The following is a 16,994-nucleotide window of genomic DNA, read 5'->3' on the forward strand; positions in this document are numbered from 1 at the left end:
CATACGTTATCTTTAGAATGTTATACGTTATATTAAGATTGCATATGTTACAGTTAGAATGTCATACGTTATATTTAGAATGTCATGCGTTATATAGGGAATGTCATACGTTATATGTAGAATGTCATACGTTATATTTAGAATGTCATAGGTTATATTGAGAATGCCATGCGTTATATAGAAAATGTCACGCGTAACATACAAAATAGGATACGTTATATTTAGAATGGCATGCGTTACATTGAGAATGCCATACGATATATTGAGCATGTTATACCAAATGTGGACGGTTATTCTTCAATAATAATTCTTTCAATTGTCACAGTTTCTTATTATTTCGGATACTTTGGACTTCTTTCTTACAGGTTGTCGTCTGTCAACAAAGCTATCAACAAAACACTAAACTAGGCAATACAAATATTTGAACGATATTTAAAAAGACGGAATTGCGAATCCTAAACAAAGTTGTAAAGTTTTTTTTCACAAGTGCTTTCAATAAATATAAAAAGAAAATATCAGCCGATCATACGAAATGACTTTCAATAACATTTTAAAACAGCAGACGATCATTCCAAATGATCTCATGTATTTTATAACCTTAATTCAGACACACTGTTGACACTTGAAGTACATATCACTATAGGAATTTGGGCACATAAATGTTTGCTCGCTTGTGAAGCTCATTTGTCATAAACAAGCGCCATGGTTTAAATAGATCAATATTTGGTTCAATAAACTCTAAGGATGATTACCGTACGATGTATTGAAGGAATGATTGAAATACTTCTCAAGGCTTATAAGGGCAAACACGATCCAACTCTTGACCGTGGGTTTTTGTCGTACAATTAATGTGTTTTTATCTTGTAAAGTAATTCTCATAAGCTTCCTTATCTCAGAGTTCAACCTTATGGGTCGGTGGTTGTTTATTGATAAAAGGAGAAATGCAGTTAGCTTGTACTAATTTATATAAACAGCTATCGGCTGTTTTGAATGATTCTCGAGGCCTTTTCCTCGGTATAAACGAGTTAACTGGTTTCATGTTTAGGGTCCATGAGAAACGTACAGTCCGAATTTTAATGGATTAATATGTCCATTGTCTTATTGAGCCTCGCCCTTTCTAAAATCTTCGCCCTTTCTAAAATCTTCGCACTTCCTAAAATCATCGTCCGTTCTAAAATCTTCAGCCTTTCCAAATTCGTTGCCCTCTATTTTCTTAGCACTTTCTAAAATCACTATTTCCAAATCTTCAACCTTTTTAAAATCCTTATCCTTTCTAAAATATTGGCCCTTTCGAAAATCTTCACCCTTTCTAAAAAATAATTGCCCTATCTAAAATATTCGCCCTTTCTAAAATCTTCGTCCTTTCTAAAATCTTCGCCCTTTCTAAATTATTCGTCCTTTCTAAAATCTTCACCCTTTCTTAAATCTTCGCCCTTTCTAAATTCTTCACCCTTTCTAAAATGTTCACCCTCTCTAAAATCTTCGCCCTTTCTAAAATCTTCACCCTTTCTAAAATCTTCGCCCTTTCGCCCTTACTAAAAAAATTCACCCTTTCTAAAATCTTCGTCCTTTCTAAAATCTTCACCCTTTCTAAAATCTTCGCCCTTTCGCCCTTACTAAAAAAATTCACCCTTTCTAAAATCTTCGCCCTTTCTAAAATCTTCGTCCTTTCTAAAATCTTCGTCCTTTCTAAAATCTTCGCCCTTTCTTAAATCTTCGCCATTTCTAAATTCTTCACCCTTTCTAAAATGTTCACCCTCTCTTAAATCTTCGCCCTTTCTAAAATCTTCACTCTTTCTAAAATCTTAGCCCTTTCGCCCTTACTAAAAATATTCATCCTTTCTAAAATCTTCACCCTTTCTATAATCTTCACCCTTTCTAAACTTAAACCTTCACCCTTTCTAAAATCTTCACCCTTTCTAAACTTAAATCTTCACCCTTTCTAAAATCTTAGCCCTTTCGCCCTTACTAAAAATCTTCACCCTTTCTAAAATCTTCACCCTTTCTATAATCTTCACCCTTTCTAAAATATTTACTCTTTAGAGTCAAACGAACTATTTTACTAAAGTTTTTAGATATATCAATAAATGTGTCCATTTCCTTAAAATCTTTGCACTTTCTAAAATGTGTTTACCTATTGTATTAGACAGAATAGTGTTATGCATCTCCTACCATTGAGGAATTAATTTGTACATTGCCTTAAATCTTCGCTCTTTCTAGCATGTGTCCCCCTTCTACACGTCATAATTCAATTAATCTGTTCATTTTCTTTCATTCTGCACCTTTCTTAAATATTGGCCTCTTTCTATTTGACAGAATCATCTTACTCAATTCCTTTCATTAATCAATTAATTTGTAGCCTAATAAAATGATTTATTAACAATATCAGCGGAAATTATTTCCTTTTTAATTCGATATCATTGAAATAATTTCTAAATGGTTTGATTACAACCTGTTGACGAGATCGGTTTCGTCAATAAAATTTCTATTTAGGGAACAAATATGGAATAAAAACGAGCATTACCTTACAGAGATAATAAAAAACACTATGGAATTCACGCAGTTTAACCATATGATGTCTTATCTGCATTTACAACCCATATTTGCAATTTTACTGTGTTTGCCGCGCTTGTAATGGTACAATGTTTACATACGACACAGTCGCATAACTATATATCTTTTATTATTTTTTATTTAAGTAAATTATAACAAGCTTTAAGTGTTTAGTGGTTTATACTTTATTGTGTTTACAACCAACTATCAGAGCTAGCCACTGTTTATATTTACCGTTTCACCTTATTAAAATCAATAACTGTTGAATGCTGATTAACTGAGATAAATGCATTGGAACACGTAAGAAATATGAATACTGCTTTCTCAATGGACAAAGTATAATGTTGACCACTAACCAATACTGTGTGTACCATTTAATACTATTGTAACATTTAAACTAGCTTAAGGTTTCTGGTCCACAAGTCCATAAATAAGCCAGTCATTAAATGTTTATGCCTGGTGACCCCATATAATGTTGGTATTATTGAAAAGGGTATTGCTTACAGATTACTGTTATGCTAAATGAATCACGCAAAATACATTTTATTACATGTCAATACTTTTAAAACGACAAATAAACTCGTAAAACAATTGTCTTGTGGATTCTACTCGCCGGTTACACACGACTGGTCTTCAGCGGGCCTTATACAAAATATTTTCATAAAGATCGCGTAACTTCATGTTGAACATCATACTGTTTAAAGGCCCACTGTCTCTAACATATGTAAAGAATGAACATTATTATGAAAGGTGTAATATTTAGAAACAGTGAAATGGTGAAATTATAGCTAAAACCTTTTTTCATCTTTGTATCGTACAACATCATACCATAGGTGATAATATCCGTCAGAGATGCTGCAATTATATTCAAAAACTTTTTCCACAATCTCTGACTGATACTACCTCCTATGCACCGCACATGTCATCACTTTAAATCATTTGTTTGCCAAACAAGTTTAAGCAAAAACCGCTTTGAAATACAACCCATGACTAGCTAATTCTATGTTGGATGAAGTACACTTGTAGGGTTTTCGAAACCAGATAAACTTTGTGGACAAACCTTTTATTGCAAATTTATTGAAAACAAATTTATAACAGATACCATATAATTAAATGGACCGAACGATGATAAACATACACTTACCTGTTATTATAATCCATTTTTTCCTACTTAAAAGTACTTTATGTGAATGATATTTATTGTACGCTATCAGAGACATTGGCTAAAGTAATCGATGATGGAACAGTCGGATTTCGCACATTCAAATAAACACATTTGAAATGTTCGTGATACTTTCATGATTGGTGTGTGAATTCCTGACTTTTAAAAGTCACTGTATCCCATGCATAGATACAAGAAGTATGTATACAAAGCAATGAATACATCTTTGGTTTTGACACTAAACTTATGGAAGCGTATACCGTGTATACAGTAAATGCAGTCATCTCGGATTTCACACAAAAAAAACACATTTGAAATGTTCGTGATACTTTCATGATTGGTGTGTAAATTCCTGACTTTTACTAGTCACTGTATCCCATACAAGAAGCATTTACACAAAGCAATGAATTCATCTTTGGTTTTGACGCTTAACTTATGGAAGCGTATATCGTATATACTGTAAATGCAATGAGGTGGTGTTGTCGGCTTATTTTATGTCGACTTGATGATTTATAGCACCACATGTGGTCAAACTTATGTCAACTTTTGAATGAACTGAATATGTTTATGTAAATTTTGTCGACAAATCAGAGCAACCGTGTTATGCCGACATCCAAAAAATGAAGTTGTCATACCATGTAAGACTTCTTTCGTCGACAAAAATGGAAGCATTGACATGTGTTTAGCAACAGGCTGTGTTTTAACTTGTAACGTCGACAAAAAAAAGTCGACATATCATCCGTATAAACGATATACGCTTCCATATTCCTCTACATTGACACTAAACCACAATCATAGTATATGTTTGTACTTACTTAGCTCTCTGTTAAACCATCAAACTTTTACACGTTTCTCTATATCTATAACAGATATTTCCCCTGGTCATATACAAGTGATATTGTCTTCTTGAAATATCTCAATGAACTGTAGCACTGCACTCATTTAATTTTCTTCATTTTATAGCGCGCGCATCGAAAATCACAGATCATGAACTCGTTCGAAGTATCTTATAGATTGAAAAAAATAAACTTATAACATGATGTGTTAATATCCCATGGATTATACAGAGCTCTCTGATTGTTTTTGTCGATGGCAACACCAAACATCCACCCATACATTGGTACGCTAAGTTAACTCCAGCGCTTAAAGCGTGCCGTGACGCCCAGGAACCCTTTGATCAAAGTTATTCAATTAAGACATTCATGAAAGCGCACATTCATGACACTTTCATACGAAGCCATTTATTTTAACCTTGATTGAAATGAGGTCTACCATACGAGTTCATTTGCACTATTTATTTCAGATTTAATACAGACCAAATATGATACTCCCAAATTGAGTATATCAATGCTTTCATAAAAAGTATTAATGGGACTAGCTCATGGTTTGTAATATGCACTCTTTTTACGAAATAAAGTGTAGAATAGCATTTAGAGTGTTAATGTTTATATAAAATTATATTTGAAATGTGTTTTACAATATGAGTTATATATTTAACTGCTCTAACAAGGATCTCGAAAGATTGTTCAAGCATCTTTGCTACAGTTAAGCGTAACAATTTGCAAATCGTGTAATAGACTTTTGAACTATCACGCTTTTAAATACCTTATATGCAGATCAATCGCTACATAGTTGAAATATGTTTAAAAAAATGCACTTCATCTTCTTTCGCCGTTTTAACTTAATCAAGATTAAATACTCTTTACATGGTTGTCAAAACGTTATGACCCATGGTTCAAGCATGTGTGAAGCATTCAATATAATGTTTTCATTAATGAATAAATTTTAAATGGTTTTCTAAATAGTAGGCTCTAGTGTTCTCATCGATCGATTCAATATCAAAATCGTCTCAAAAGAATCCCTATAGACCTCTTAAAGTTACCCGCTCATGGTTTGTAAAATGCACCTTTTGTTTACGAAATAAAGTATGGCAAATCATAAGGAGTGTTAATGTTTTTACTAAAAGCTGGAACCCTTCAGCAAATGTTGATTTTTGCTCAAATATCGTCTTTGAAGACCACAATTTTCATTAGCGTTTATAACGCGATTGAAAATTAATTACGGCTGTGGTGTTGGTTGATTGACATTATAACGTGATGTTATCAATGTATCCTTAACCGGTCAACATATCGTCCCATTTTGTTAAAGTCCCGGTGGCCGTGCGGACTAGTCGAATGTTTTCTATTGTTTTTACTTAGCTTAACCGGCGTGGGTTTGAGCTCCGCTAAAACCAAAATACTTTTTATGCTATAATTGTATTATTTTTTTCTGCAATTTCGATATCATACAGTAAAAGAAAAGATAAAATAAATGTTTTCAGATGCTTTACGGTTAAAACTAAGTTTTAGTCCTAAAACATGAGCGAGTCACTTTAACACGTATATAAATCTCTAAAATAAATTAATTCCAAACATATTCAAAAGAGGCTAAAAATATTTATTGAACATCCGTACGGGATGGGATTACGAATCGTAGATCGATTAAGAGTAATTACTTTCGCAAAAAAATGGCAACAAATTAAAAACCATTTGATTAAAGATCGAATATATTTGAATAAATTATTTTTAAATAACTTCATTGATTTAACAGACGCTATGTTGCAGAAATTCCATAGGCCTCTTCAAATATTTTAAACATTACGACAAATAATTGGTTAGAATGATAATCATATTTTTACTCACAGTAATAGTTCCTTATATCACTAAAAAATCAATCATACGTTGTTGCCATGCGGAATTTCGTTCGTAAACTGTTTTGATTAAAGCTGCGTGTTTAATTAAATGTTACAATGACCAACATGTTCACACAGTGAAATCCTATGTACATATTAACTTATTAAAGTGTTTCCCTGTTGTACCACAGACCTGCTTTGATTACTTAACCATTAATATAAACAGAATCGCTTACTTCGAGTCGTTTGTAAGCCAAAAGTAATACAAAGCAAACTTGTGCTAAAAACTTCAAATTCATAAATCACACAAACTGAAAGTACAATAAGTTTAAAGGTAAAAGCAAGCCAAATTATAATTTTTTTTTATAAAATAGTATGGAAGTGTATATCGTATACACTGGTGACGTGATAATGCAGAATGAAATCGTATATCGTTTATACTGATGATGTGATCATGGTGAATGGAAACGTATATCGTATACACTGATGACGTGATAATGCAGAATGGAATCGTATATCGTATATACTGTTGGTGTGATCATGGTGTATGGAAGCGTATATCGTATATACTGTTGATGTTATCATGGTGTATGGAAGCGTATATTGTATATACTGATGATGTGATCATGGTGTATGGAAGCGTGAATCGTTTATACTGTTGATGTGATCATGGTGTATAGAAGCGTATACCGTTTATACTGACGATGTGATCATGGTGTATGGAAGCATATATCGTTTATACTGACGATGTGACCATGGTGTATGAAAGCGTATATCGTTTATACTGATGATGTGATCATGGTGTATGGAAGCGTATATAGTTTATATTATTGATGTGATCATGGTGTACGGAAGCGTATATCCTATATACTGATGATACGATAATGCAGAATGGAAGCGTATATTGTATATACTGATGATGTGATCATGGTGTATGGAAGCGTATATCGTTTATACTGACGATGTGACCATGGTGTATGAAAGCGTATATCGTTTATACTGATGATGTGATCATGGTGTATGGAAGCGTATATCGTTTATATTGTTGATGTGATCATGGTGTACGGAAGCGTATATCCTATATACTGATGATACGATAATGCAGAATGGAAGCGTATATCGTATATACTGATGATGAGATCATGTAGTACGGAAGCGTATATCGTATATACTGATGATGAGACCATGTTATATGGAAGCGTATAAAGTGTATGCTGATGATGAGATCATGTAGTACGGAAGCGTATATCGTATATACTGATGATGAGATCATGTAATATGGAAGCGTATATCGTATATACTGGTGATGAACATGTAGTATGGAAGCGTATATCGTATATACTGATGATAAGATCATGTAGTATGGAAGCGTATATCGTATATACTGACTGTGAAATCATGTTTGATGGAATCGTTTATCGTATATACTGATGGTGAGATCACGTAGTATGGAAGCGTATATCGTATATACTGATGATGAGATCATGTAATATGGAAGCGTATATCGTATATACTGATGATAAGATCATGTAGCATAGAAGCGTATATCGTATATACTGACTGTGAACTCATGTTTGATGGAATCGTTTATCGTATATACTGATGATGAGATCATGTAGTACGGAAGCGTATATCGTATATGCTGATGATGAGATCATGTAATATGAAAGCGTATATCGTATATACTGGTGATGAACATGTAGTATGGAAGCGTATATCGTATATACTAATAATGAGATCATGTAGTTTGGGAGCGTATATCGTATATACTAATAATGATATCATGTAGCATGGAAGTGTGTATCGTATATACTGATTTGGAAATCATGTTGGATGGAATCGTTTATCGTATATACTGATTGTGTGATCATGTGGCACTGAAGCGTATATCGTATATGCTGATGATGAGATCATGTAATATGGAAGCGTTTATCGTCAATATTGATTATTATACCATGTAGTATGGAAGCGTATATCGTATATACTGATGTTGAAATCATTTAGGATGGAAGCATATATCGTTTATACTGATGATGAGATCATTTAGTTTGGAAGTAATATATAAATGATTAAGAAGGGCTCATTGGATACCCTCAAATCGCCCATTTTTAATCATAAGGACAATACTTCTATGTCATCTAATTATTACTGACACACTATGCGCTTCCATAGTATCACAAACCTGCTCTGACTACTTAAATTTTAACATAAACAGAATCGCTTACTTCGCGTCGCTCGTAAGCCAAAAGTAATACATAACAAACTTGTGTTAAAACCTTTAAATTTATAAAATACACAAACCGAAAAAATAATGGTATGAGCAAAACATACAAACTATAAAAGAGTATGGTAGCGTATATGGTATTTGCTAATGATGTAATTATGTAGTCTTGTTGATTTGTATTATGGCAAGTTATCATACGAAACAATGCCAACGAACTATTGGATATTGTGCCACATGTTTTGTTGAAAAACATACTAGTTCAACACGTTATGTTGACTTCAAAATGATAACGCCGATATATAATATTTCAAGTTATTCCTTTAAGGATAACTTTCGTTATTGGTATATTTGTAATGCATTTAATTAATGGTGCTCTATAAACATATGGCGAGCAATTGCATGACGTAACTTATTATACTGATCTGATTGGCCGCAGTGCGCGCCCTCTACAAGCACATGGTTATACAGGCCTCTTTGCTCCGACCATCGTATGAGAAAGGTCAGCCTTTTGCAGCTCTATTATTTTTGGCTTACTTTTCCCACCCTCCCAAAACCCCAAACTTCGTCTATATACAGGCATATATACTTAATGAATGATACTGGTTTCGATGCATGTGTTCTGCTTGCTTCCTATATATATTTTTAGTAAATCCGGAGATTGACTCGAGGTTACGATCCAATCGTTCTGCACATCTCGCTAACCATTAGGCTTTCTACCTCACGGCGAAGTCCAGCTGATGATTTCAATACTAGATGTGCTGCAAACCTATTTTGTTTATTTGTTTTTTAACCATTTCATTATTTCGATGTTGATTTGTGTTGTGTTTTTTTTTCACTGGTAAGGCCCTGACGATTAAATAGCAATCATACCTAGCAGCTAAGTATTCAGAGGGAGTAGTATACCGCTTTCTCAGCATATTCGTTGCTCGGCGATTGGCAACTCTCAAATTACATTTAATGGACAATTTGTGGTATTTATATAGATTGGTCGGATCTGATGATAGATATACCATGACAGAACCGTTGATATTTTACCGACATTTCGTCCGAGCCTTGCCCATTATTTCCCAAACATAAGATAAAGACAATGAAAATGAAATAAATATTGAAAAGGCTATGCTTTTCTTGAATGTAATGAAGGGTAATAGAATATCCACTACAGGCCCCCCCTTGTTGCTGCTCTGCTTCTGATCTTAAGTATACCAATAAGTGTGTATCATTTCGATAAAAAGCCACTATATCCACAAGTTGACATACATTTGCCTAATTGTCGCTCTATAATCCGTCAAGTCGACATACAAGTCGACAAGCCTACATGATCACATCAACAGTATATAATATGATATACGCTTCCATAACAAACGTCTTACATTAGAAATCCCTTTTTCGTTTAAGTCAATGTTTGAATAACTTTAATTAAATGCTTCGTTTGCTGATTTTTAATCCTGAAACAGAATTCGAAATCTTGAACAGTAGGAGTGCAAACAAAATAAAACAAATTTTACAGGCATATTTTTATTTCATTATTTTTTGTCAGGATTAAGGAGTTTATGTAAGCAATACACCACAATATCGTGGGTGTCTGAATGTCTTTCTCTGTCTGCTTTATCAGTCCATCTGCCTGCAGCTGCCTGTGCTCAAGAATAGCAGACCCAACGGTCTTAAAGATGCACTCTTACTCCCAAATAAGCAGTACCACAGTTAATTCAGTTGTTTTAAATAACCGAAAACGATGAATAAATTTCGAAAACAATGGAAACTATGAAGGTAACCGTGTTTAATTAGAAAGAAAGGTGCAGAAATCACGGTATTCCTACCTTATGAGGCGATAGTTGATCACTGTCATTATTTTAAGGCCTGATTTAATATTTTTTTTATTTTATGAGAACACATTTTACAACGACAATATCAATACAAATTTCAACACATATTTATACTGACATAATAGCATGCAAAGGGATTGGGCCACGAGATATGCCAACATCATGTTACGGCCCTCACCCGAATCGTCAAATTCTATACCAAGCAAAGTTGTTTTATAGTCAAAAAACAACAACAATAAGAGTAATATCGAATGTATATTGCATTGTTTAAGTTGAAAAAACAAACATGATACAGTTGAAGTTGTAGAGAAAGACGTGTGAGAGGAAGAGAGATCGAGAGAGCTCACCAGTCATTTAATATTTGTGCATTTTTAGTTGTAAATGTTTTTTTAGTAAGTAGTTAAATGTTTATCACTCAGAATTTATGTTCGTTACACATGAGCATGCATTGATTTGAAATACAAGTATCACTTAAAAACGTGCACGTTTTACTCAATTTCTCGTATCCTATTCGTATAACTGATCCCTAATAATCATATAACATATTGAGACTGCAGGTTTTTTTTAATTCATGACCTTTTGATAGTCAGTTCATATTTACATATTAATTTATTCTACATGATTGCTATAAATGGAATAGTTATTTGCATTTACTCATTTAATAAGGCAGAAAAACAGACAACTTTATTATGTGGGAAGGGTTACATATTTTCTTTCTAGGAAAACACATTAATTTTATTATGAGTTATCTAAGAACGTTATTGTTAGCATTGGCGAATGGCGTTAAAGTAATCATCAGTATAAAACTTTAAAGGTTTTTAAACTTCATAATAAAACACAAACTAAAAAACCCACGTACTATAAATACGGTACGGGCGACGCCTATTTTGCAGGCACTGTCGGGTAACCCGAACCATAAGTGTTTTTGTTAGGCCTAAGGTCATGAAATTTAAGTTTGAGCTAATACAATCACACCCTGAGCTGATAAAAAGTCAATTCGTAAGAGATAAAATTGATTTACTGTCGAAATTTGATACCCCTCTTGTTCTTAATGCGTTTGGATATTAATCCGTGTTTGACCCAAGATTTATACCTTTGCAAGTATTCGATGCAAGTCTGCAATTCCAGAAACTATGACCGTGCATTGATGACTTATCAAAGTCATGCATCAATATTTTACGATTGTTTCATTAAAGAACGTTGTTTAATCATTGTAAGTCTTAGACATTTATCAACAAATATTTACATTCTCCAAGTCCATTGTGTAGATAAAACTTGATGTTCATATTGAATAACACGCAAAGAGATGTGACGTCATTGGGCCGATTGTTCAGAACTTTGTTAAAAGAAAACAATATTGTTAACGCCATTGTTGTTAACTTTTAAATCGTTTCTGGAGTTTATTGGATAGAGTTGTGATCTGCTGTTTTACAAACAAGATTTGAGACAAATGTTGCAGCTGTACTTGTTGATATTTAAATATGTGAAAACTTCATTAAAAATTGAATGTTTAAAATTTAACAACTATGTCGTAAATCACGTTGTTAACTTTAACAAAGTTCTGAACAATCGGCCTATTGTTAACTTCAATAGTGCACTTCGATTGGATAAGCACGACGTCATTTAACCAATGATGTACGAAGTAACAAAATTCAGCAATTCTTTTATACAAACGTATGCTGTCGGTTATACTTCTTTGAGAAGAAATACTTAAATGCAGAAGATACTGCTCACTTTTAATCGCAATGAATATATTTTTTGTAAATGTATATATGTACTGATCGCATTTTTTCTTGCGTTTCTGATGTATGAACGCAGTAGGGCAAGCGAGCAAATGACCAAGAAGCGCTAGTGCGCTTCATGGAATTTGTTCGCGTGCCGTACTGCGTTCATAAACGCAAGAAACATGCCATTAACACTTAAAAAACATAAATTATTGCTATTTTATGTCACATACATGTTTTTATGTCGTTAAGAAATGTTTCCTATTTCAGCTATTCCTGGTTTAAGTATAAAGTCATATATTTGGTATAAACAGCCAAGAAGGAATGTTAACATTACCCTGAAATAATAAGCTAAGTCTAATTCATGTGCTACAATTATAGGATTGTAATAATAGCAACTACGCCCTTATAGAATCTAAAATCATTACAGGACAATAACGACGGTGAATCACAGCGCGCACTCTTAGTAATAAATACTTTTATGTGTAAAGATAACACGTAATTATTGTAGCGAAGAAACAGGAATATCTGTAGCCGTGACTCAGGAATGCAAGAAATCAAAACTAAAAGAAGCTTTATTGCCTTTCCTAGACAATTGTGTTCTTGTCTTATCTATTATTTACAGACCAGAGTTACAGAAGATAGCCTTATACAATTTGTATGATCGGAAGCTTTGAGGTAATAGTTACTGAAGCAATCGTCCGAGTTATTACAATTATACACACACACGAAACGCGAGTTGTATAATTTCAATCACGAGGGCTCAGGGGGCAATAACTTTTTTGTACCATATTGTCAATGGAAACATTCAATAAATACCGTGCGTGTAAATGCATATCGTTGAAATTTATCCGTAACCTATACTTATAGCACGATGAGAGCTCTGCCTATAACGCTCTGGTATGGACGTGAGCCTATAAACGAAAACGAGGGAAACCACTATCATATGGGATACATATGCGATTTTGATTGTAAGCTTAAAGGTACTCGCTCAAGTTTTTTGGACCGCAAAAAAGGTTTTCATGGTAATGCATCTGCAAAGACTTAATTTAGCATTAATTTACTCTGTGATATCGATTTATTATGGTTTTCGTGGGTGCGAACCCACCCCAGTCAAGTCAAGAACAAATAGGAAACTGACGCCTTCACCAATAAGGCCACCAAACGTTTACAAAAGTGAAAGATATTTAGATCGTTTTAACAATACATTGATCACATCACGTGCTAATGTCAATAAACACATCACGCTAAGGAAAACTGTGGTCTTCGAAGACGATATTTGAGCAAATATCAACATCTGCTGAAGGGCTCCGGTCTACGGTATCTTAGATTTAACTCCTAATGATTTGCCTCAATTTTATATCGTCATAAAAAGTGCCTTTTACAAAAACATGAGCGAGTCCCTTTAAGTCGAGCTTATGTTAGTAGCGTTTGTCATTGGGAATCAGTACACCGACTTTAATATCACCACACAAAGGCAGTAGCAACCCTCCTTCATTATTTTTCAACGTTTTAAACTCAACACAATCCACGCATTTATATTTCTCAGCGGACATATCAACACAAACAATTAAACATTGATAACTACATTTCTATGACAGAAACTTGCAACTATAGTGCCAGATGCGGTTCGATTTCTTTCATATAAAAAATAGAAACAAAATGTTACCTTTCATCAACCTCTTGATTTCCGTCACTGGTTTGACTTTCTTCCGTGTTTTCCGCAACTGACGTCCCATCATCAACTTGAGACGTCGTCTCCGCTGTGACGTCACCGGCTGACGTCGCCGATTTTGTGCGTTCCGTTTTGACGTCAAAAGACTGTACCGTTTCACTCGCATCTGACATTTCTATCGTTATGTCCATTTTCGTTGCTGGTGAAGAATTTAAAGATACCTTTCCCTCCATAGTTTTCGTTTTTATCCAAATTGAATGCTCATTTCAATTTAAGACGTAATCATTTTCGCGAGCAATTTGAACAGCGTAATTACCTTTTTATGTTTACTTTTCAAAGAAGTATCTGTTATGAATTGAAATCATAAAAGAAGCTTAAATACACGGCTTTAAAAGACCGCCAGTCAGCTACATAGGTAAATTAACCTTTATTCAGCTGAAATCGTTTAAACTCGAACAATATTCAATTCAAACGAATAATGAACAGTAAGTCCTTCTATTCCTCTCACAAAATCGCTTATACTGAAAGTATCTAAATTGAGCAAAAAATGCATACTTCCATTATGTCGCTCTGTAATTTGTTATAATTGTGTTCCATTCAAAACCGGTCCTTTCTTTACGATCGTTTTGCTTTTGCCTAAGTAACTTCGATGAACGTTTGAAGTTTAGAGTTTGGTATACATACACACAATACACAATAATCTTCACATCAATTTATTCCCAAAGTCACCAATCTCATTCCACTGTACCTAAGAGATTCTTAAATTACTTTGAATATATTAATTTTTCCAAATTCATTAATTAAACGCCGTACCCTTTGAGATTATAAAAGTCAAAGTTAAGCGTATAATGCGTGTATTGTTGGCCTAAGTCAACGCCCTGAAATCGACAAAATCTTAAGACTTCTGTCCAAATAAATCATCTAGTTCAAATACACCGCGTTTCTTATCTGAAGAGTAGTACTTTTGTTTATAGGGACTTTAAAATTTATAGCAAAACACTTTTTAACCCTATTTTTTCATTTCAAGAATTTCGTACTCTTTAGCTGGTCATAATTTCAATAAGTTTATTATATCTACCTACTTGTGTTAGCTTAAATGATCCTCAAAATATGGCACTTGAAGAATTACCATTGAAATCTAATTTATGATAATTGTAGTCTGATGAATCAATTCATGATTTTGAGTAGTTCAATAAATAATGTCAAAATGACGTATTGCCTAATAATTATCATGTATCGTTCAAATATAAAAAGGGCGTATTTTTTTCAAAACAGCATTTTTAATTTTCAAAATACCAAAGTGACAAAGAATATCGAAAGAAATTCAAATATTGGGAAAGAACACAATATTGTTCCCTGTTAATAATAAACTAAAAGCCCCATTAGATGCAGTCATGATGGTATCAAATATCCACTTTATCTGAACAAATTTGAAAGACATATCAACACACCAACCCATCCAATCTGACACATCTATATAAATGGTAATTTCTATTTCAGACTAGCGGAACCTTAAGACACTTTTTCCATGAACTATGAATGAACTATGAATAAGTATATAGTACAGTTCTCACTCATTATTTGCCAATACAATCCATTTAAATGAATATCAATCAAAGTCCATGTAAACAACATACTTGTCAGCCCATTTATGACCATTTGGACATGTCATTGATAGTGTTATACATCACACTTGAAAAAAGTGGGCCTATTGGCACCTCGGTCAATAAGTTTAAAAGCACAAGCCATATGGTACAACATGGGTATTTATGTATATCATTTAGTTAAAGATATTGTGATAAATATAACTCATAACAGTATCGATACATCGTAGTCTACCCCCGATACTCTACTGAGCGCTATGCTTCGTTTTGTTCCGTGGGCGATTTGGCGAGGAAAATTTCGTAATCATGAAAAAAATAAGGCAGTTTCATGGGACCCGCAAGGAACCATTGCGGAAATAAAACCCTGACATATGCACTGACACTCATACTAATACTTCCCCGTAGAAAAAGAATTCTGACCAAAGCTAGAATTCAGCTCAGTCCGCCTTATAGCTAAAAAAGCCATATTGACCACTCGCCACGCCATATCGTTGGAAGAGAGTTGTCTCCCCTGCCTCATGCATATTGATATCACGACATTTTGTCAGTCATTTCTTCCACGATTTGTATGAAGTGTACGGAAATAAAGAATCGTGGTTGCCGACGACGGTACCAATAAGGACAGTTTGCTTTTGCTGATAATTATATTGAATAAAAGACCCTCGTCACAATACAGCGATATCTTCTCATGATAAACCATCACGAGACTCGCAGAGTTTCAGAACGAGGCTCTACGAGGAAAATCGGTCAGTTTAAGCTGTCATCGCCGGTGCGTTATATGCAACGATATACATATTGCTAAATAGTATTAATAAAAATTTCAACATGGACCGTGATGAAAATTACGAGCACAAGTCACTGCAACCTGACCTTTTCTATTATAAATACTTTCATTCCGTTCAAAATGTATCTTTGCTTTAAATACAACATCCGTTTTTATTTCAAATGTGAAAAAAGAGAATGGAAATGATTTCAAAGTTTGGAAAAAACAGTTCAGGACTTCAGGTTATATATATATATATATATATATATATATATATATATATATATATATATATATATATATATATATATATATGATTGTTAAAACTCGCCAGTTTTTTATTAACTTGGGACATATCTGAGTTATTTATTAAGTTAAATACTTAAAATTAAGAAAGTTTTACCCCACCCACAATGCAAATGAAGGATTAAGAATCACTAATCATGAATGAACACAGAAATGCTGCGCAATAAATACATCAGTTTTTAATGCGTTATCTTATTGTTTTATTTTGTATTGCTAAAGTATTAAATCATTTCCTTTTCTTTCCAGTTTGTCATTGAGATAAGGACAAAATATAAAGAAGCAAAGGGCAGATGGTATGACAAGGGAAACCAAAAGAGAGGCATGCACTTTTTTTCAATTACTAAGTTAAGTGATGAAAACCAAAAGCTTAAAAACTTATGGTGCTCATTGGACCATTAGATTTGTGAGAAATATCAATGTTGTTTAAACCTTTTTTATGGTGAAAAGCACCTGTTTGAATTTACACCATGACGTTGTCCTCTTCTTTGG

At 33.6% G+C, this 16,994-nt stretch overlaps 1 protein-coding gene across 2 annotated transcripts in view; it reads right to left on the reverse strand.

Annotated features, from left to right (window-relative positions):
• Positions 1-14,865, reverse strand: part of LOC128229979 (uncharacterized) — a 35,595-nt gene extending 20,730 nt beyond the window's left edge. The window contains exon 1 of one of the 2 annotated variants that reach the window (XM_052941925.1): positions 13,827-14,865. In XM_052941925.1, coding sequence (XP_052797885.1) covers positions 13,827-14,065 — 239 coding nt within the window. In that variant the 5' untranslated portion in view covers positions 14,066-14,865. Of the gene's footprint in view, positions 1-10,427; positions 10,467-13,826 lie in introns of those variants that run through there. The other variant, XM_052941926.1, reaches the window with a different exon arrangement.
• Positions 14,866-16,994: the final 2,129 nt, after the last annotated feature.

This window comes from Mya arenaria, chromosome 4 (genome assembly GCF_026914265.1).
Source record: "Mya arenaria isolate MELC-2E11 chromosome 4, ASM2691426v1".
NCBI classification, from domain to species: domain Eukaryota; kingdom Metazoa; phylum Mollusca; class Bivalvia; order Myida; family Myidae; genus Mya; species Mya arenaria.